At 38.7% G+C, this 24087-nt stretch overlaps 1 protein-coding gene across 1 annotated transcript in view; it reads left to right on the top strand.

Annotated features, from left to right (window-relative positions):
- Positions 1 to 24087, top strand: part of LOC122806485 (ethanolamine kinase 1-like) — a 338475-nt gene that overhangs the window by 282286 nt on the left and 32102 nt on the right. The window contains exon 7 of the mRNA XM_044076962.1: positions 4292 to 4365. Within this exon, the coding sequence (XP_043932897.1) occupies positions 4292 to 4365 (74 nt within the window). The remainder of the gene's footprint in view (positions 1 to 4291; positions 4366 to 24087) is intronic.

Raw genomic sequence — 24087 nt, 5'->3', positions numbered from 1 at the left:
TTGGGCAAGGAGTCTTGGCTGGTAACATTGGACCTCAAGGAGGCATACCTGCATGTCCCAATCAGACAAAATTGCAGAAGATACCTCAGATTTCTGGCAGGTTCAACCCATTATCAATTCTCTGCATTGCCCTTTGGTTTATCTACTGCGCCCAGAGTATTCACGAAATGCCTGGCATCAGTAATTGCCTACTGCAGACTTCAAGGGATACAAATATACCCTTATTTGGACGACTGCCTGATCCAAGCGGACAGCAAGCACATTCTTCTGAAACATCTGGCTTATGTAATAAGGTTATTAAACTCTCTAGGATACACAGTCAACAAAGAGAAATCAAGACTAATACCCTCTCGGAAGATAATTTTCCTGGGTGCCAATTTGGACACAAACACCCAGATGGCCTACCTCACTACAGAGAAGCAGGGGCAACTAATTCAATATTTCAGAACACTGGCAAATTGCACCAGGCTGACTGCAAGGAAAATCCTGCAGGCTCTGGGATTCATGGCATCTTGCATCTTACTAATCCCATGTGCAAAGCTGCATATGAGAAAACTACAATGGTACCTAAAAACATATGGTCTCAACACAGCCACAGTTTGGAAACAATAATACCACTAATTCCATGTCTGCAAAAGGAATTTCTGTGGTGGGCTCAAGCATGCCAAACAAACACAGGTCTTCCATTCAGCAAGCCTCAAGCAAATCAAGTCATCACAACAGACGCCTCGGACTACGCCTGGGGGGGCGCACATGACAGACCGGTGCATTCAGGGCAAATGGACCCAAAAAGAAAAGCACCTTCACATCAATCAAAAAGAAATGCTAGCAGTGATAAATGCTATTACAGCTTTCAAGGACCTTCTTCAACCAGGTCAGCTATTGATAAGAACAGACAACACCACAGTTATGTGGTATATAAACAAGCAGGGAGGAACACATTCTTATCCCCTATGCAGACTGGCCATGTCACTTTGGAACATGGCCATGGACTTACAAATGGAACTACAAGCACAGTACTTGCCAGGCAAGGAAAACACGCTGGCAGACAACCTAAGCAGGAATATGACAGATCCATACGAATGGAAGTTGCATTCAAAAGTTTTTACAGAAATAATCCAAGAATGGGGAAGGCCAGACATAGATCTCTTTGCCTCCCACAAAAATCATCAATTGGCAAAATTCTGCTCAAGGATCTTCCATCCAAAGGCCTGGAGAGTGGACGCTCTCTCTTTCAGTTGGACATCAATGACGGTTTATGCCTTCCCACCTCTTCCTCTGCTGCCCAGAATCCTATTGAAAACCAGAGCAGACAGACCACAGATGATCCTCATTGCTCCGGACTGGCCAAGGCAACACTGGTACCCACTCCTGAGGAGCCTGACGCATTCCCCACCATGGACCCTGCCTCTAATGCCTCTTCTTCTGACTCAGCACAGCTTCAAAACTCTTCACAGTCAGCTGAAAACACTCAATCTAGCCGCATGGAAGATTCCTTAGCATCGCAGCAGGCCCTGCTCTCCAAGGAGGTGCAGGATGTCATTTTGGAGGCCAGAAGGCCATCAACTAGAAAAGCTTACTCTGCAAAATGGAAACGTTTTTGTGTTTGGAATGAGAAAAAGGGCCAGTGCCCTGGAAAACTGAATTTACCTCAAATACTACAATATTTGGCTGAACTGCTAAGCAGTGGACTTTCGTTCTCCTCCATCAAAATCCATGCCTCAGCCATTTCTGCAGAATACAACACTGATCCACCTTTATTCTCTCACCCTCTGTTAAGACAGTTCCTCAGAGGGGCTAAGAATTTAAGACCTCCAAGGAAACAACCAATACCTGCTTGGGATCTTAATTTCATTCTGGAAAAACTGACTTTGCCTCCTTTTGAACCAGCTGCCTCATCAGATTTACAATATTTGTCCTGGAAAACAGCTTTCCTACTGGCTATCACTTCAGCTCGTAGAGTTTCAGAACTACAGGCTCTTATGGCTGTCCAGCCTTTTATCATCTTCCATCAGGACAGAGTTTCATTACGTACCAACCCGTCCTTTATGCCTAAAGTGGGTATCCAGGGTAGCTTTAAATCAGGCCATACATTTACCTACTTTTTATCCTAATCCTCAAAACAATGGGGAGAGATTACTGCATTCCTTGGACATCCACAGACAACTGCGTTATTATTTGGACAGAACAAAACCTTTCAGAAAATCAGAACAGCTTTTTGTGGCCTATGCGGTAGGAGCTCAAGGAAAGTCAATATCCAAACAGACAATCTCAAAATGGATAGCCCACTGCATATGCTTTTGCTATTCCTTTCATGGCAAAACTTTACCTACAGGAATTAGAACTCATTCTACCAGGGCCACAGCCACCTCTGCAGCCTTCCTCAGAGGAGTTCCTACCAAGGATATTTTAGAAGCAGCCACTTGGAGTTCTGTGCATACCTTCTCTAAGCACTACAACCTACCATTATACTCCAAATCTAGAGCAGGCTTTGCCACTGCAGTCTTGCAGGGCATTTTGGCTCCTCCTAGCTCCACCTAGTGCCTACCACCCCTTTCTTAGCTTTGGGATTCTACCCATCTGTTATGACTGCAGCTGTATGCACGATGAACATAGTACAGTTTTGTACCTACCATAAATGTAGATGTTCGAGTGCTAATACAGCTGCAGTCCAGGTTTCCCTCCCTCCTTCCCCTCTAGGGGGTCTTCTTTTATGGTGTATTTGCTTACAACTACTGGTCTTTGATTATATTGCATTGCATTATTACATAATTTTATGTATTGCCTTCTTCTGGGGGCACCTGACATCTGGGGCAAGAAAAACTGAAGAAAATGGCGTCGGCTGGTTCTTTTATACCCCTGTCGCACTGACGTCAGGGAAGAAGCGACGACAACCGACGCCGGACCTAGACTTTGGAATTCGGCCGACCGAGGACCCGCCTGACGGCAGGAGAACCCATCTGTTATGACTGCAGCTGTATTAGCACTCGAACATCTACATTTATGGTAGGTACAAAACTGTACTTTTCTGCCAAGTTTACTGGTCTGCTGTGGATCCAATAACTAACTGCCCATTGCACCCAGCTGATCTGAGAAGAAACTTTCATACACATCAACCTCAAGGCCTAGAAGATTTAATGCTGGTACCTCACAACTTTCTGTCTGCAGGTTATCCATACTTTATAAGATTCTAGAAAGCCAAGGAGAATAAACAATCTCTTCATGTACTACAGTACATTACCTCCTTAAACTGTTTGAACAGAACCTAACGTATTCTTCAATTAAAATGTACCAATCTGTCCTTGGACCCCACACTGTTCCTACTGTGTTACAAACTTGTTCCTAATATACACCTTACACTTCAAATCTGGATGCATTCAGCTACCTATTTTCTCTCCAGTCTGAAGAATATAGGAAAGAAGATTTTGCGCACTATGAACATGCATGCTAAACTCTGTTATTACACCAAAAAAAAAGAAACTAGACTTTAGGCAGTCTGATCAGTCTTTTCTTTCATACCTAGGTACCAGCCTAAACCTACTTGAGAAGAATGCATGAAAGACCACAAACCTTGGAAGAAAGTTACAAAGACTGCAGAAAAATTATTTTGAAATTGAGACCTTGGGGATCAAGAGTTGGGACTAGGAGACCAGAGTAAGAGAATAGTTGTGTGGGTCTGGCCACAATGGAGTGCATAAAGTTGAGGGAGTAGGAGTTTGCCACCAGAAAGAATGTCCTCCCAGGTTCTGCAAAAAATACTCCTTTAAGGCTTTTTGCTGAGGCGCTAGAGTATTTTTGATTTTATGTGTCTATAGCCTGTTGTTTTTTTTTTTTTTTTATCTACAAGCATGTTTGCCAGGCGCTGCACTTTTCCTCACACATGCCAAGGATGTGTCACGAGTAAACTGGCACAGTTCCAAAACAGCCATAGGATTGTATGAATGTGTGTGCCCATCCTGCAATGAATTGGTGTCCTGTACAGGATTAGTCCTCTGCTATATGTTCACTCAGTACTGGGACAGGGTCTGGATCCCCCACAACTTTGATTAGCATAAAATGGATAAGAGAGTATGAGTGAAAGAGGAAATTGGTTGAGAAAATGGGCAGGAAATCAGAGAATACAACAAGGGAGAATGTAGCTTGTCATTTGATAACCTTTTTGTAAACAAAGCTATCTAAATATCTTGTTTGAATGTTATGATGGTATGAGGAGAAAATTTATACAGCTGTTGATGTTCTATTCCTGCATATAAGTACAACATACAGCTGATGGTTTCTTCTTTTACTTTAGGCATCTCACTTCTTCTGGGGATTCTGGGCTCTAATCCAAGCAAAATATTCCACAATAGACTTTGATTTTTTAAGGTAAGTCCTATATACAAGATCTAATATACTCCATGCTGTGTCACAATGGGTTACTTCCATGTCATATGGCCGATCATCATTAGTTTCACTCCTGCTTGTATCTGAAAAAAATAAAGTGAGATTGCAATGTACCACTCTTCTTATACAGGAGGCTGTGCCCTGTTCACTAAGACAAACTCTCAAGATGCACCTCAAGGGATAGGGAATTTTTATTTATTTATTTTATTTATTTGACATTTGTTTACAGGGAAGGTCCGACTGGGTCAGAAAAGAACCCGTTTTCAGCGGAGGCCCGGGGTGAAAAGGTCCAGTTTCAGGATCTACTGTATGAACATTATTAGCAGTAAAAGGCAGTAGGGTACAGTCTTAAAAGTACAATAATGGCAAACTAGCTTAATGGTACAATAATAGTGGAGCAGAATAACAAAATAGTAGATACATTGTGATGATTTTGATGACTAAACATTTTTTACATGATATAAGGTAGACATTGAATATTTACATGTTAGTTTCAAGCAAACATAGGCTTTGGGTATCAGCGAAGTACATTTACTTGGTGGGGTAGATATGGGGTGGCGAGTTAGGGGGAAATGCTGATAGTAAGAGATGGTAGGGGTGATTAGCAGGAGAGAGTGGATGTGATGAGGGAGATAAGGTAGAAGTGGCGTGGAGGAGAGATTAATGTGATATAAGAATAGTATGAAAGAGGGATGGGGAGAGTGAGGGAGGGAAAAGTTAGGATTGGAGATTAAAACAAAAAAAAGCCATGCCTTTCCACACTCCAAGCTACTCATGTTGGTGATAATTGCACTCAACAAAATGAAATGAGTTTAACTAAAGAGCAAGACAAAGTCCTTAATTCAAGTACAGATTCAAGCCCACATCAGTGCTGTAAAACCATAATTAAGAAATAATATTGAGAAAGTGTTCTACAAGGGCCAAAAAGTTGTACAGTGGCTTCTGAGGACTGGAATAACTAACAGGAAAAAAGGTCTTCAACTTTGTCCAGAAAGTAGACAATGCCTTGATTTGCTCATGGTCCTGATAATGCATAAGCAAGGGATGAATTTTCCAAGAACATGTAATGAGTATTTTTCACTGCCAAATTGTGAAGACTAAATATTAATTGCCCATTCTCATTAAACAAATGAAAGGTAATCAGTTGTAATGCCATTTTTATTTGATCCAGCACTTTCAGTACAGTGGGCATAATATTTGGTATATGTAATTTCAACTTTAAGTATATCTAAGCTACAGCTGGTTGCATGTAATGTCATATACAATCATTCTAGAAGGCAGTCTTAAAAATTATAAAGTTTACAACCTCATCCATGGTGTTTCTGTTCTATACTGAGCATTCTAACAAACATTCAGAATAAACAAAAAAAAAGCACAACAAAAATGCATCACTCAATTTATAGAAGAATATAAAACTTTAAGGGTAAATCTGCAGGTGGCTGAGGATAAATTGCTCAAGTGATCCTGAATCCCAAGATGTTGAGGAACACAATGCTGTTTTCCATTGGAAATTACTAGAGGTCAGCAGTGATTCTTTTGTATTGGGAGATTTCTTCCTTCATGTTTGTATGACCATGAACCCAGTGTATATTTTTGAGGGTGTGGGCAAAGGTGGTTCCTTCTTTTGATATTTCGGCCATTTGTGTTTGCATGGTTCTTCGGCATTCTGACATTCCAAGTTTTCATAAGAGATCCAGCACTAATATCATTAAGAGACACCACTACTAACTGCTTTCATCCACAAGTTCAGACTTTTCAGACTGCTTGTAATGGATCAAGAGGACCACTGACTGCATTTCAAAAGTCACATGGTATTTAAAAGAACCAATAAAATGGAAGAAGCAGTAATTAATACTAAAGTGCTACAGGAATGTTAAAAGAATACAATTCTCATTATTGTGAGCCGAAGCTGATGAAGGATGTCAGAATAAATAAATTATTTTAAAGTACCTTAGTAAAAATAATGCAAAAAAAGATGCATTAAACATAAAGCAGTGACCATACTTTAAAAATGTATGTAGTTTCATAGATGATGTCAAATTGTTCTGTTTAAACCCCTTAACATTTCTGTTTAAACAATGTATAGGCATAAAATAAAATCTGCCACTTGTTTCCATTGACACCCTGTATCCCCAACCCTACTTTCAATTTCTAAACAATGCAGTACATAAAAAAAGAAACATTCAAAAGACATGAAGTGCATTATTCACATTTCTTTTTTTTTTTTTATTGTGTAATAGTGCTAATATATAGGTCTCTAAAATGAAGTAAGCCAACTACAAAACTGCAACTAGCAGTGTAAGTTACATTTCTGGTATGACAGTCACAGTTTTCAGAAAATAACATTTTCTGGTTAACAGGACATGAGGTGGGATTTTACTTAGAAAATAACATTGGGAATACATACAACTTGAATACAATTGTCTGGGTTTCTTAAGTTCATAGGTGTTTACTAGGCTAATGACCACAAGGGCCTTTTTTAAGCCTAGCCATGCACCCCAAATCTCTGACAAGTTCTGCTACTCTTGATTAGTGTAAGCATGGGCCTGGGAGATGAACCATTTACAGGTTACCAGGGACCATTAGAGATATAGGTGCCAAACCAGGGATGAATTTCCTGTTTCCCATCCAATTGTCCATGTTGCACTTGAATTGGGTTAGCGAGGAACTCTGCTTCACATGGATGGGGAGCCTATTCCATAGATGGGGTAGTCTCTGGTATACATACCTATCTCTCCAGCAGGTCCTATTTATATCACAGGCAAAGTTTTAAGTCTTTAGAATGGCTATTTCTGGTGCTGTTTGTTTTGTGGATATGCAGAAGGTCCATCATAGTGGGGTCTGACAATGCCCTGTATGCCAACCCTAGATCTCCCTTCAGAAGTCTGTAGGAGACAGAATACAGGGATAGGGCCTTGAGGCGGTCTGCATAGGACATATTACTTACGGGTATTCTTTTAGTGACAAACCACTGTGGACTATACAATTGTTGGATATGCGTGGTTAGGTACATACCAAAGGGGACATTGTACTCAATGTTAGGTCTGATGAATGCCAAATACAGTGGAACAATGACTTCCTTGGACTTAGATGCCATACCTTTGTTTATAAGTTGTGCAACATAGAATGATTTCCTCACCACTGTAGACACTTGATTATCAAAGGCTAGATTACTATCTATGTGTGTCCCTAAGTCCCTGACTACTCGGTCAACTTTAAGGGGTGTGTTGTCAAAATGATTGTTACTAGGGATGGATGACTTCCCAAAGGATACTATTATGCATTTCTTAGCATTTAGTTTTAGTCCATGGCTTTGACACAAGTTGTTTGTCTGTGTCAGTCCCTCCTGTAGAACATTTGCGTCAGTGTGAGATTCAATGACAGCTCCTAATTTGCAGTCATCTGCAAATTTAGCCAGCCAGAGACCACTGACATTGGCCTTGACATTTGAGAAGTAAATGCCAAAAAGGAGCGGTCCAAGGACTGATTCTTGAGGGACTCCACTTGTGACTGGCCTCTTTGTAGAGTGGACTCCACAATTCTAACTTCCTGGGTCCTGTCCTTGAGCCAGGTGTATATCACATAATCAAAATCCCAAAATATCGAACACCATAAGCTTGAACTTGGAATGTCGAAATGTGATATAATCGAAAGCTCAGAACAGCAAATTTTTTCCCAGGGAAAAAAATTTGCTGTTCTGAGAAACACACACAAACACAAGCACACCAAAAAAAGTAATCCACACATATACACTTAAAATCCTACTTCTAACCCTACACTAAACCGTACATATACAACTATCTATACATTTACCTTAACCCAAGCCCTAACCCTAAGGTCCATAACTATCGCACACTCACCTTACCCACTCCCTAACCCAAAGGTCCATAATTATCGCACACTCACCTTACCCACTCCCTAACCCTAAGGTCCGTAACTATCGCACACTCACCTTACCCGCTCCCTAACCCTAAGGTCCCTAACTATCGCACACTCACCTTACCCGCTCCCTAACCCTAAGGTCCCTAACTATCGCACAGTCATCTTACCCACTCCCTAACCCTAAGGCCCGTATCACACACTCACCTTACCCGCCCCCTAACCCTAAGGTCCCTAAGTATCCCATTCCCACACTCACCTTAACCTGGTCCATTCACACACTTACCTTAACCTGGTCTGTAACCTTCGCACCACAGTGGAGAAAATAGCAAAAGCAGCAGAAACAGCCCACCGAATTCTTTCCCTAGGAAAGAATTCAATGTCCAGCAGCTTTGCTAGTTTCAGCGTTCGCTGTTTTGGGTTCAATATTATAACATTTGACGTTTTACTACTTTGATGTTATGATGTAAACCCTTTGATCCAGTTGGCTGTCCACCGGGTGACATATGGGTTTGTACCTAAACTCTTGAGTTTGTCAATAATGCTTGAGTGGGTTATTGTGTCAAATGCCTTGGCCAGGTCAAGGTAGGCAGTGTGAACAATTTTGCCCTCATCCATTGCTTTGGTGACCTTCTCAAAGAAGTCCACCAGGTTGAGTTGGCATGATCTGCCCATAACGAATCCAAACTGGGTTGGGTCCGGTGTCTGGAGGTTTACTATATCTCTGTTAGTCATCTCCATGATAATTCTTCCCATGGCTTTACATATAAGACCAGTGAGACTTATGGGTCTGTAGTTTCCAAGGTCTGTAGATGGCCCACCTTTGTGCAGAGGGATGACTGTTGCCTTTCTCCATTCATGAGACACGAAGCCTGTTTGGAGGCTACAGTTAAATAGTAATTCCGGAGGCCCTGGTAGGTCATGTTTCATGCTATTTAGAAGGCATCCTGGGATATTTTCTAGGCCCATTGATGCAGTGTTCTTGGTCTTAGAGAGAGCATCAAGGATCTGTTCCCTAGTTGATAGTAGAGGGAGTTCTATTTGATGATATTTCCTGAGGGAAGGTTGAGGGGGAGAGAGGGTAAAGTTGGAGCTGAATTTATCAGCCAGGAGGTTTGCTATATCGTTTGGCTCAGTATAGGTGACTCCATTTACAATGAGCTCTGCACACAATTGTGTATTGCCTTTGAGGCTGTTGACATAGCTAAAGAATGCTTTGTGGTTGTCCTTGGCCTGGGAAGCCAAACTTACCTCAATTTTGGCTTTGGTAGACTTTATTTGTCCTCTTGTTGTTTGTTTAGTTTGATGAGAGTGCTTTTATCCTGCTGGGTGCTGTACCTCCTAATTTTTGCAATGGTTTTCTTCCTCCTGTTATACAGACGATTGATTTTGTGATTCCACCAAGGTGGCTTGTTTTTTGAGTTTGTTCTGTATTTATTCCTGGTGGGTACAGCTACCTCTATGCAGCTATTAACAAGCTTGCACATGGTTTCTTTGAACAGTTCTGCATAGGCAGAAGTGTTCTCAGGGTTTATGGGGGCTTGAAATTTTTTCCAGGTTCTCACTTAATAGCAGAAGGTTAGCCTTAGTATACTTCCTGAATATTCCAGGTTTAGCTGGCAGTTCAAGCTTTATTTTTATTTCAAAGGAGACCATTTTGTGGTCTGATGTTACCAGGGAAGGTATTACAGTAGGGGATGTGCAGCAGTCTCCCATAATAGTGAGGACCAGATCCAGTATGGTTGCATCCTTGATTGATATATTGACTATCTGGTCTGGGGAGTTTGTGTTTACAAAATCCAGGAATCTCTGTGCATGTATGTTTGGTGTCATATAGGCTTCCCAGTTAATAGCGGGGTAATTAAAGTCACCCATGAATATGGTGTTGGGTTGCATGGTTAGTGTTTCTAATAAGTTTAAATACATGGTATGGGTTCCCTGGGTCATAGAGGAGGACCTATAGCTTGCAAGGAAGTGGTATTGGATTTAACAGTGGTGCCTAATGTATTACAGCTTGGCTGAACCTTCTATTAATAACTGAGCCCCATTTATGATATTGTTAATTTTATCACGACTTGGCTGGATATACCATTTCTGCTAATAATGTATTTTGAGTGATGGAGAATTAAGCTTATATTTAATATGCTCATACGAGATACTGTCAGATGCACTTTGATTAGCAAAATTACCTTCACCTTTAATTATAGCCAAGTATGTGCAACTACTGTGTCCATCTCTCTCTGTCTCTCTCTCTCTCTGTCCATACTTCACTGATAATGTTATCAATTGCTGGGGAAGGATAAAAAAAAGTCCCAAATTTAGAATAGATTTCCTACTGGGGAAGGGTAACCTTAAGTCACAAATGAAATCCCTTTGGCCCTAGCAAAAGCTGCTTGATCCATAGAATACTTGTTGTATCTAATGTACTAAATGAAATGAACATGCCAGCGGCAGTATGTGGATGCATTATGTACATACTTATTTATTTAATACTTGGTAACCAGGTAGGTGGACTGGTCCAAAGTCCCTTTTCAGCCATGACCTGGGCTTAGAAGCAACAGACAGTGAAAGTAAACAAGTTTTACACTTAGATATGATAGATTGTTAGGTTTACATAGTTGAAAAACTTTAGACAATTCAGATACAGTAGAGTGTTATGTAGTTTTGCATGTGTAATAAAGTAGCAAATTTACATTAGGTTTTTTTTCAATTTACATGGGTTGCAAAACAATTTGGCTTCAAGAAATTACTTACGTTTAAATAGAATTTCCTTGAAAAAGAAAATCTCAAATTGAAATGAGTTAAAAAAATAGACAGTAAAGAGACAGACCTAGAGACTAAGAAGAAAACATGGGAGTAAGAAGAGTTAAATGGCAAAGGAAAACAGATACTGTAAGCATTTTTTAGAATTTTAAGCCTTTTAAAGGGTTTAACTATTACCCCTAAAGCATTAAGAAGCAACTTCCTTAAAGATGTGCGAAGAAAGGGAAGTCAAAGTATCTTGATGTTTAGTTTACTCTAGTAGTCTATTCCAGGAAGCAGGGTCTGTATTACAGTAGTATGGATCTCTGTTACACAAAGAAGAATGTTGTTAAAGGGCAGTATATTAGGTCAAGCTGGTATATACTATGGACCAAGCTAATAAACAGCACAAGGAGTCACATTCTAAATTCATGCTTAGAAGATATCCTTTCCCCATTCCTTGGCACCTTTCTGTTGATCCAGCATGCCTTTGGCCTAGTCTTCTACTCCATTCTCCTAAGCCATGTGATATAAACTGGTCTTAGCCCCACAGCATCAGGTTGGATCTAAACCTTCCTCAACAATATAGCCTTTAGAATCAATATAAGGATGTCCCTTTCAAGTAAGGCAGCGATCCTCGAAGGGGGTACATCAAGGTTCTGCCCCTTTTCCATACTCTGTCCATCTTTATCAATAAACTTCCTGTTGGCCAAGTACTCTGTGTGGCAGTGTCATGGGTAGTGCAGTTAAACTTAAATTTTGAGAAATAAGTTGGACTGTTTGAAGTCTGAATTTTCTGAAATGTGCATCAATTTGAAAATTTTGAAGGAAATATAACTATTTTGTGTTCAGATTTAACAAGGGAAGGGAGTACAGAGGACAGTGCACATTAATGCCATGTCGGTAAGAACCAGGTCAAGAATATTTTGCCCTCTAGTGGGTTCCTTGACTGTTTGGTTCAGGGAGTTGTTTATGAAATCAATAAGTTCTTGGGTGCAACTTGCAGTTGAGGTATAGGAATCCCAGTTTATCATCAGGTTATCTTCTTCTAGTGTAGTAGAATTCTTGATAGAATCATAAATACACTGGATACTCTTCAAATTAACATGCTTTTCTGGGAGCATGGAGAGGATTCTGTAGCATGGTATGATCTGATAGCTGGTCCTGTTTTGGCATGAGCTGTGGAGAGGATTCTGTAGCATGGTATGATCTGATAGCTGGTCCTGTTTTGACATGAGCTATGGAGAGGATTCTGTAGCATGGTATGATCTGATAGCTGTTCCTGTTTTGGCATACGCTGTGAAGAGGATTCTGTAGCATGGTATGATCTGATAGCTGGTCCTGTTTTGGCATGAGCTGTGGAGAGGATTCTGTAGCATGGTATGATCTGATAGTTGGTCCTGTTTTGGCATGAGCTGTGGAGAGGATACTGTAGCATGTAATGATCTGATAGCTGGTCCTGTTTTGGCATGAGCTGTGGAGAGGATTCTGTAGCATGCTGTGATCTGATAGCTGGTCCTGTTTTGGCATGAGCTGTGGAGAGGATTCTGTAGCATTGTATGATCTGATAGCTGGTCCTGTTTAGGTATGAGCTGTGGAGAGGATTCTTTAGCGTGGTATGATCTGATAGCTGGTCCTGTTTTGGCATGAGCTATGGAGAGGATTCTGTAGCATGGTATGATCTGATAGCTGGTCGTGTTTTGGCATGAGCTGTGGAGAGGATACTGTAGCATGGTATGATCTGATAGCTGGTCCTGTTTTGGCATGAGCTGTGGAGAGGATTCTGTAGCATGGTATGATCTGATAGCTGGTCCTGTTTTGGCATGAGCTGTGGAGAGGATTCTGTAGCATGGTATGATCTGATAGCTGGTCCTGTTTTGGCATGAGCTGTGGAGAGCATTTTGTAGCATGGTATGATCTGATAGCTGGTCCTGTTTTGGCATGAGCTATGGAGAGGATTCTGCAGCATGGTATGATCTGATAGCTGGTCCTGTTTTGGCATGAGCTGTAAATCATTCAGTTCAGTTTTAGGGTCTTTACTTCTAGGCAGGTCCTTAATGTGTCTTTAACAAATGCTGATACTTCACTGCAGTTATCTTTGGGATGTAAAGAGGTGGCAGGGTAAAAATCCTGGTATGGAGGGAGTGTTTTCTGTACTTTTAATATTAACACATATTTGTGCTCCAGATACTGCAGGGCTTCTGGCATTGAGCAGAGCCATCTTGATGTAGTCTGGTACTTGATTTGATTCTTTTGTTAGGTTGGGAGATCCGTTACCTGGACACAGCCTAAAAAAGGCACTGCATGGCAGGAAAGGTTTTAGCCAATAAGCAGAAATTCTGGAATAACAGGTGTAAGCTATCCCTGGCAAAGCAAGAGTGGCAGTCTAGCATCTCTTCCCACACTGAAATTAAACAGCATTTCCTCCAGCTAGCTTTTCCTGATAGTTGTGCTATCCCTGTGCAGAAAATATAATTTTTGACCTTTAAAAGGCTAGGTAGAAAATTCAGTCTACCTCTGAAATTTATCATATTAAAACCATAGCACAATATTTGGCCTTAATCGGGTACCTTTTGAAGGTATGAGGAATGTAAACATGATACTCAGAATTGTAGAACTAAAGTGGGTGTGAGGTACAAGGTTGTAGTATTTCAGAGTATTTCCTTTTCTCTGAGGTACAGCGATTTCAAAGCTAGTATATAATGCAGCACAAGTGCAGAGCTCCTCCACTGAAAAACAAGCTTGAAAGGTGAAATATGCAATTCTGTGTTTATATTTGAATCTGAGTTTGTACTACTAGGTCTCACACGTCTGACAAGAAGCCTTTAAACACACAAGAATAAAGCAAAATACCTGTTGCTGTGTATTTGGTATATACTTGATAGAAACTTAAAACAGGGTTATACACAAAAGAAGCAATTTTCTACACTTCCAGATCTGTTAGTTTCCTATACCTTCCAAAGTGAAGACCCATTCTGGCTTTAGTAAATGATATTCCTGCTATTTTAGCATTTGGTGGTCACCCCACCTTAGCTACTTCTGGTATAATCAAATCGACTGACTGAAGACATCCCAAATCACAACTTTATTCATGACTCCTGTGTAAAGTGTGGTAGCCAAGACTGGGAAGTCAAGAAGGGTGCGGGGACTCCAAGGTCTGTTAAGAAACCTTCCAGTAGAATGGCAGTTCTGTAGATCATATTAGATCAAAAGTGATTTCATGCTTTGGCCTTAGATCATAGTGTGAAATCCATTTTCCTGTAATGTAGGGTACATTCTACATTTTGTTGCTCATTTTAAGGTACAGGGCTTCATTCCTTTTCTTCCCATAAAGAAGACGTTCAGTGGTTTAAAACTCCCATGGCACATGGATGTGTAAGGCAATTAGAGATCATCATCTTCCCTCAGTCCATATTCCCTGCTTGTATGTAATGATATCATTCAGGGGAGGCTTGCTCATTACTTAATGGATTAATTGACAAATTTAACATAATTACTTGGGCAGTAAATAGACTTATTTACCAGTAAGTAGATCCTCCCCATCCACACCCGTTCAAAATAAGCTATTAATAATAATAAAAAATAATTGATAATACCCACCACCAAACAATGGAGCTTGTTAGCAATCACAGGAATTAACACTTTTTTTCAGGAGTGCTCAAAATAGCACCAGTAGTTACTAAACTCATATTCAGTTGTCAGCATATCCAAGTTTCTACCCTAGTTTCTAGAAACCTTTTTTCCAGTTACTGTTTAATCAGAAGATTTCTGCACTTTCTCAAATGTCTTGTATTTATATTCATTTTCTATAATCAGCAAGTCATTTTTCATTTTTTTCTCAATTTCTTGAAACTCTTTAGCTAGGTTTTTGATCATTATTTTGTTTGCCGTAATCAAACCAAGTCAAAACAGTCATCAATTCACATCCATGCCTATTGAATATTTCAAGCAATTCTTGATGGAACTGAGAACCTTTTTCCAGTCTATTCAGTTATTTCCAAGATTAAAGACCTTTGGGGACACGACTTTGATGAATAATTCCCTGAAATATGTATTTTCTAGCTGTAAATTATGATATTTGTTTAATTTCTTGTCCAGTAATTTCAGTTGTGCTGAAAATGACAAGGAAGAACTGGAGTGTTCCTGAAACAGTGGAATGTCAGTTTTAAACCAAGAGTCCAAGGAAAATATCTTATCCCATGTAGGTTCTTTTAATGTACCTGTCTCCTCCTTGTTAATGGTTTCACCTTTGTGGTTAGCCCTTCCATCCATGGTAGAGTAGTCCATGGCAGTCCAGTAGCAGACCCCAAAGGTTGTACCACCTTAGAAACCACCTGGGTAAGCTGTTTTTGGTGTGTACTGGTGAGATTTTGAAATTCCTGCTGTGTGCGAAACAGTTAATGGAGCACAAAACAGCAAAACTAAAAACTTATAATCCACAAAAAGCAGTTTTGAGGTGTGTTGAAGTTTCAGGAGATGGGCAAATATTAAAGGAGAATGCCACCCAAAAGTCAAGTTTTTCTTCCCTTTAATCCAACACTAAATACTTCACATACAGAAAAACATCATTTAATAATTGTTTGCCTTTCTTTCCTGCATTTGTCTCACCTGTTAACATCACTACAGCTACTGAGAGTGGCAGAGTAATTAGTTATGTCACTTTTCCCAACTACACAGTCATTAATAAAACAATGCCTCTTAAACAATGACATTTAAATGTACCTTATCAATTATTGATTGCCAGCACCACACCTCAGCTACACAGTGTAACCTGGAGTCTGAACAAAGGCAGGGCTTTCAAGCTTAGATTTCAGATGCAAATGTGTTTCCCTTTAATATAATTCAGTGCCACAAAGAAAGAAAGAAAGCAAGCAAATATGTTCATCTAACTCTTCTGACTGTCACTATTACATTTTGCATTTTTCTATACTGTAATTGTTGTAAAAGTGCATGTTTCATCTAGAGTTGGGTAAAGAAGATTAACATCAAAGACTTTAATTCCAGCTGTTGTATCTTTCGGCTTTTCCCGGTTAGGGGTCACCACAGCAGAATTCCAGTCCACTAATGATTGGCAGTAGATTTTTACGTACCGAGTTGCCAGCTCTGACGCACAACCTTCAACTAAGGTACGCCCATTCACACATGTCTCCACACAGAAGGCGCTTTAGCTGAGAATCGAACAGGACAACATTTTACTGTGAGGCGACAATGCTACCGCAGCACCACCGCCGCAGTATCAAAGACTTTAATTTCAGCTATAGTATTTAAAACTGCAAATGAAACACAAACCATCTCAGCCTAAGTAATACCAATAAATCACAGGGGTTAGATTTCTCACACTTGAACATTGAACTACTGTTGTTACTTTGAAAAGAACAATTAACTCGGCTGCATTTTCAAGCCTGTCATACCTTAAATACTGTGATAGAGATGACCACTAATGAAATCAAAGGAAGCACAGTCACTAAAACTGTGGATCGATGCTGACAGTGAACAGTAAGCAGTCGCAGCAACGTTGTCAGCTGATGAGAGAGAAAACTACAGTAAATGATCCCCTCATCATAAGGATTTCTTTCTGTCCCTCTAACGTGACATCAGGAAGGCAAAGGCACTGACTGTAAAACAAAATAATGTTAGCAATGGCAGCCTCCTTCAAAGCATTGTGGGGAATAACAAATTAGAAAATGGTAACCATTTACTTTGATAGAGAGGTATTAGCAATGCAGAAAAGTTCAAGACTGGTTGAAAAGATATCCAGTTTTTTCAGTTTTTGGCTGTGGTTCTCCTTTAAGAACTTGTTCAGAGATCGTTCCCCATGAAAAAGGAAAAGGGGACATTTAGATGCAATTATTGACTTATGGTTAAACTCCATGGATACAAAATTTATATGTCAAAGGGAGTGGTATATGCAGGGTTATGCCACTCTTATTTGGCCTTTTACATATGAAAAACAGAGGGAATATTAAGGGAACATACTTGAATACATACATGGCATTAAATTAAAATATGTTTGTCTTGTGCAAGAATTCTATTACCTGTACTGGTTTCAAAAGGTGTAATTTTATTATTTTAAAAATAACCCTGAATCAAAGAGGGAGTTTCTGTGGGAGGAAATAAGAGAAGTTAAGGAACTTTTATGGCAGCTGAAACTAGATGCCTGCCACTCTCAATGTATCAATGAGTATGTGTCGCCTGTGTGCTGTTTGAAAACGAAGGCTGCCAGATTGTGAGTTTTGAACACAGTTTTAAATATATTTTTACCTTAGTTTTTTTTTCATTTTAATGATTCTATATATGAATATGCTGCTTATTTTTCTCTGGTTTCAGTGTATTTATCACTTTTTATCTAATATAATTTGTATCCTGTATATTTTTTGTTGGTCTTGTACCTTTAAATGTGGTCTGTTCACTTGTCACATGATGAAGTAGGTCAGGATATATTTGCATAGTAGGACATGGCTTTAGTAATTTTGATATAGGTTCTTGGATTGGTACTGGACTGGGTGCCCTTGTGGGCCATTTTGAGACTAGCCTGTTGCCCCATGTGGGGGTCGAACCCTTCATGTTGTGTCTGTGGGGTAAACACCTCAACCATTATGCCATTATTAACCATGACTCATACACATGATATGTGTTCTAATATTTATGAATTTGTGAACCAGATATATGCATATTCAAGATATACTAGAGTGGACCAGGTTAAAGCATTTGTATTTAACATTGTATCTTTAAGACTTAATTGATAGCAGGTGCTTCTACTATATAAGGAATTAATTGTTTTTGTGAGTTGTCTGATGAAGGGGCACATCCTGAAAGCGCTTACCTTTTTTATAATAAACTTCCTAGCTGTGGTACAGTTGGTGTTTATTTGCTACTTCAACTATATTTATTTTACACCAGCTATTTTATTAGTGGGTAGAGGATTTCTGTGTTTCGCTTTCTACAATTGTTTTCCTCATCAAACTGAACATGGCAGATGGAAGTATACAGTCATGTACATCTGAATCTATGAATACAGTCAATGGAAACAACTTTAAGGATACAGTTGGCTTATCAACAGGAAGGTTCAATGCACTACTGACTGCAACAACCATCTTATAAATGTAGGGTTAATATATCGGATGCAGCAGTAAGTAATGATTTTGAACAATAGAATAACTTTAATAGTGCATATAAGGAGCTGGAGAACAAATTATATAAATTTAAATGCCTACAATGGCAACGTTTTCATTTTGAGGCATGTCATAAGCATAATCCGTGTGTTGAAAATGCCGACATATGGACAAGTTTATCCTGAACTACTCAGGCAGTGGCAAATAATTAACCTAGAATGCAGTGCAAGGTATTTACATCTTCTGATAGATTTTTTTCGGCCACAAGAAGATGAACTGGCTAAGGACACCAATGTTCTATATGATAAAATACTTGATTCCTACCCCTCTGAATTAGTTGGTGTTAAACTTGAAACCTTACATGACAACATTCTGAATTATGAAAAAAGGCTATTGAACGTTAAGACACATAGTAAATTAAATAGAGATTTCAACAATTTTCAAATGGGGAATGTGTTCTCTTGGGCTAGAGAATGCCCCAGGATAAATAATGCACATCAACTACCATCGCAAGAGCCAAATGCATTAGCGAGGCAGCGAAGTGCTGTTTTGAATGAGCAGCCACCTAACACACCCACCACATCACATGCGATGTACTTGAAAAGTAGCAACATGGCTACCAACTGTACAGGCGTAACAAACGGTTCTGTACAATTACCTATTGATTTAATGGATATGAGTAAGCCGACTCCAAATGGAGATGGCATACCAGTTGTAAGACCTAAAGATGGCAGGCATCTGCAAACTTCCAGCAATGGAATGATGACACCAGCAGGGTCCAGCTCAACTAACAAAGTGAATCATTTTTTACTACAGAACCCTTTACCCATCAGGGGACATTCAAGGAATCGGCAACAGCAAATACCGAGGAGTCCTGAAGGGGCACAACAGGAAGAGATTCAGGCAGGTTTAATTTTCAATGTTTCCTCTCATACGCTTACTGAAACTCAGACTATGGTGTTAAATAAAGGCTTAACTTTTGTGCCAGCGAAGAAAGCACATATACCTGAAGTTCTAAGAGATTTGCATCTGTTTGGCCGCAGTCTAACTTTAAGAACTATGTTTGGTACTAACACTCAAATGAACAAATGTATTTTTAAGAAGCCCAGCACATATGTTCCCTCCAGTAATGCTATTATAGACACATTTATTAAAGTATGTGACAAACAGATTAGAGAAGTATTAAATGCTGATAATTGTTCTGAGACTTTTTATAATTTAAGCAAATCTGAATACAAAGCCCTGGAAGAGTTGAAACTAATGAACTCTATTGAGATACGACCTGCCGACAAAGGAGGAGGGATTGTTGTCCAAACAAGGGACTATATCTTGAACAAATGTTTGAATTGTTAAATAATGATGTAACATATCAATCTGTATCATGCATTGTTGTGAAGGGCATTATAGATAAGGTTTCCTTTTTGATTTTTGATCTGTTGATTACAGGGATGATTAATGAGCAACTATTTGAGTATTTTGCTGTGAGCAGCCCTACTGTTCCAGAGGTATACGGGTTACCAAAGATCCATAAAAGTCTGTATATACCACCAATGCACCCCATTGTATCTAGCAAAGGATGGGTGACAGAGCCCCTTTCGATTTTTGTTGAAAAAAATCTACACCCATTACTGAAAGATTGTGATAGTGTGCTTAAAGACTCTAAAACATTCTTAGAAACTCTTAGATTGAAATGGGCTGAGATTAATGGTGATAGCAGTTGTTTCTTTGTGACAATGGATGTAGAATCACTTTTCACTGTCATCCCCAATGAATGGGGTATTGACAATGTAAGGGAATTACTTAATATTACAAATCATACCAGGAATAAATGTGAGTTGATTTGTGCATTGTTGGACATCATTTTGACCAACAATGTTTTCATTTTTCACAAGAACTATTATTTACATAAAGTCGGCGTGGCTATGGGCACAGCTTGTGCCAATAGCTACGCCATCCTTTCCCTTGTACAATGGAAACAAACTCATGTATTATCTAATGCTAAATACAATAAGCATATTAGCTGGTACACTAGATTTGTGGATGACAACTTTTTGCTATGGAATGGTACTGATGCCAATTTAAATGAATTCTTTGCTTTTTTGAACAATACTACTACGTTCCTTAGGTTCACATCTAAGTATTCTGTACATGAGATTGATTTTTTGGATGTTAAAATTAGGAAAGATGATTTAATTCATATCAAAACCAGCCTATATAGGAAACCTGTTAGGAAGAACAACTACCTGCATAGCACAAGTATGCATCCTAACCATACCAGGCAGAATATCATTAAGGGTCAAGTCTACAGGACCATGAGATTGTACAATAATGACAGTGAACTAGCTAGTGCTCTACAGCTATTGAAGATAGAATTTTTAGAGAGGGGATATAATGCACACAATATAGATAAATGTATTAACAAAGGTTGGAGCAATAGAGATGGAAGGTGCAGACCTTATTTCTATGAAGAAGGGAGCATTGAACCAAATACTCAAATCATTAACAATAATATGACTAGCCATATCCAAGGGGTTATTGATAACACCCTAAGGATGCTGTTAATATTTGCTAGTTATATTAATTCTGTCTGTAAAATGATTACCAAGAATTGGGGTATTCTTTCCACAGTTAGTGATCTACAAGGCATTATTGGGCCTAAACCTAATTTTACATTTAAGAATAACAGAACATTAAAGAGTCACCTTTGCTATAGGAATGATACATCAACCACCAAGAATAGATCTGATAGATTGGGTACCTACATATGTAGAGATTGCACAGCCTGCAAGTATATTCACAGTGGTAGAAGCTTTGTACACCCATTTAAGGGTTTCAGTTTTAACAGCAGTCAGTATGCTGATTGTACAACATCTAATGTAGTGTATCTTGCCTATTGCACAGTATGTTTTAGTTTCTACATAGGTAAGACTAACAGGCGGTTGAAAGAGAGAGAATATTGGAACACTACAGGGACATCAAGAATTGTAAAGAGAGTAGTGCTATAGCCATGCATAATAAGAACGAGGGACCAGACCATAATTTTAAGTTCCTTGTTCTACAAGTCCTGCCAGAGAGATTGAGAGGGGGCAATTTGTCGAATGACACAGAGGTTGCAGAACAAAAATGGATTATGTTATTTAATGCAGATAAATCACCAGGTCTTAACAATATGGTGTCCTTGAAACCGTTCTTAAAAGCTCGTCCACTTAAAAACATTGACTGTTAGGATTTTAGAACTTTAATGTATAATTTTATTTACTGCATTTATGTTCTGTCATTATGACATACTAAGTTATTTATGTATTTCTTATGTATATACATACATTTTTATCTACATATGTACATGTATATTTTTTATATATTTTTTATATATATTTTCTAGCTATTTATATACATCATTTTTTCTTTTCTATATATTTTTATATACACATGCATACATATTTATACTTACATATATACTGTTATATTTCAACATGCTTTTTCATACACATACATATTATATTTTACATGGTGTTAGTGCACTATATATATTTGTATCTATGTTGCATGTTATAGTTTATGTTTTTAAAAACATGTTTGCATAGTAGGACATGGTTTTAGTAATTTTGATATAGGTTCATGGATTGGTACTGGGCTGGGTGCCCTTGTGGGCCATTTTGAGCCTAGCCTGTTGCCCCATGTGGGGGTCAAACACTGCATGTTGTGTCTGTGGGGTAAACACCTTAACCATTATGCCATTATTAACCATGATTCATATACATAATTTGTATTCTAATATTCATGAATTTGTGAACCAGATATATGCATATTCAAGATATACTAGAGTGGACCAGGTTAAAGCATTTGTATTTAACATTGTATCTTTAAGACTTAATTGATAACAGGTGCTTCTACTGTATAAGAAATGAATTGTTTTTGTGAGTTGTCTGATGAAGGGGCACATCACTGAAAGCGCTTACCTAAAACTTCCTAGCTGTGGTACAGTTGGTGTTTGTTTGCTACTTCAGGATATATAACAGTTTGATAACAGAACAACTAACATTATGGTTCTGAAGAAGCCTGTACTTTTTGTGAAAGATGAAAGTGCTTATCCACTACAAATTTTTTTTATTGCAACTGCTGTGGTTACTTCAATGGTGTGCTGACAGTTTATTTTGATTTTTGGTCATTTTTATTATTATGAAGGAACACAAAAATATGATTTTTTCATATAACCCAAAACCACTTGAACATTAACTTTTATGCAGAAAGAGTTTTCACCATGACTCAAAAATTAAATTTAAGCATTTTTGTATGGGTGACAAAACCCCATACCTCCAAACATTATATAATATACCCCAATACTATGGCTGCACAAACATAAAAAAGGGAGAAATCTCCAAAAAGAAACTGAATCACTGCTGAATCTCTCTTAGAAAATGCACCACCAGTGATTTCCCATAAAAGAGTTATGAAGGTAAGTTTGCCAAGTTATGCCCAGAAAGTCAGAGCTTCATCCAAACTGCACTCTGAGCAGTTTAGAAACTCAGCCAAAAAACAATTGTAGACTTTGCACTTAAGGTCCAGCTTCACAACAAATTCCAACAGCAAAAACAAATGATCTGGACCACCAGGCTGATAAAAAAACAGTAGTTTAATAAAATGTAGTGAGTTAGCACTTTCAGGTTTAAAAACCCTTCTTCAGACATCATACAAAAGTTATGAACACCTTTTAAAATACATGATAACCAATCAATAGCTCAATAAAAAGCCCTCCTCTTTTTTAAAAAAAAGGCTTGATAGGAATAACACCATTCAGGTCAGGTGCTCTATCAGCACCCAGATTGATTATCCATCTAGTTTCACTGCATTCTGTTATATTTCTCAAATCACCCCACCCCCCCTTCCTGGTTGGATGAATAACCTGCAAAACCATAAAAGAAAATACATGCCCAGGATACTGCTTTACATGCTGATACAAAGCATTATGTATATTAGCTGTACGTATAGCTGACATGTGTTGTAATACCCTGTCTTTCAATCTACAATGCGTTTTACCGACATAAAATAAACAACATTCCATACAATCAGCCAAATATACAATATTGCTGGTCAAACAGTCCGCATATTGTTTCAATGAATAACTCTTTCCAGACAGTGGATGGATAAATACATTATTGTGTCTAATATGTTGGCAAGCTTTGCAATGTCTACAGGGGAATGTCCATTGTTGTCCCATGACAGGTTTCCTAACCCCCTGTTGATCAGTGCATAGCAAGTCCTTTAAATTCTTACTACGTTTGAAACAAAATGTGGGTTCCTGAGTTATTAATCCCTTCACGCTGTCATCTGTTAACAAGATTTTCCAATTTTGGCGAATGATATCACATGTGCCTCCCACGTTATTACTATAATTCAAAGTGACTCGTAAGGGCTGCCTTCTTATATCTCCCTCCCTATTGGTTTTGCTTTATTCAACCTCTCTTCTCTACTTTTATTAAATGCCCGCTGTATCGTATTCTGATTATATCCCCTTGCTTTTAAATTCACCATCAGTTCTGAAGACTTCTCTCTGTACATCTCCTCATTGGTACATAACCTAGATGTTCGAAAGAATTGCCCCTGAGCAATGTTGTTAAATGTATATCTGGGGTGCATGCTATCGTAAGCTAGGAGACTGTTTCTCCAACAGTCCTTCCTATATAACATGGTCTCAATCCATTTTACTGTGTTTTTCATCACTCAAACATCTAAGAAATCTATGGTTGTATCAGAGAATGAAATACTAAACCTCAAAAATCAGTGGTGCCTTCCAAGTAGGTAACGATAAAAGCAATTATTGTAAATGAAAATATTATTGCTCAGCACACAGTCTAACAATAAACATAAACTGTCAATGTCAGTTTTATTCGAAATTTGTACTTGTTTCAAAACGGCTTCAATGGCCATCAGGCCATATTCTTTTGTAATTACTGTAAACAAACTGTTTATA

Source organism: Protopterus annectens, chromosome 7.part0 (genome assembly GCF_019279795.1).
Source record: "Protopterus annectens isolate FY-2018-M chromosome 7.part0, PAN1.0, whole genome shotgun sequence".
NCBI lineage: Eukaryota > Metazoa > Chordata > Ceratodontiformes > Protopteridae > Protopterus > Protopterus annectens.
The sequence above is the reverse complement of the archived record's forward strand: the minus strand, read 5'-3'. Positions and strand labels throughout refer to the sequence as shown.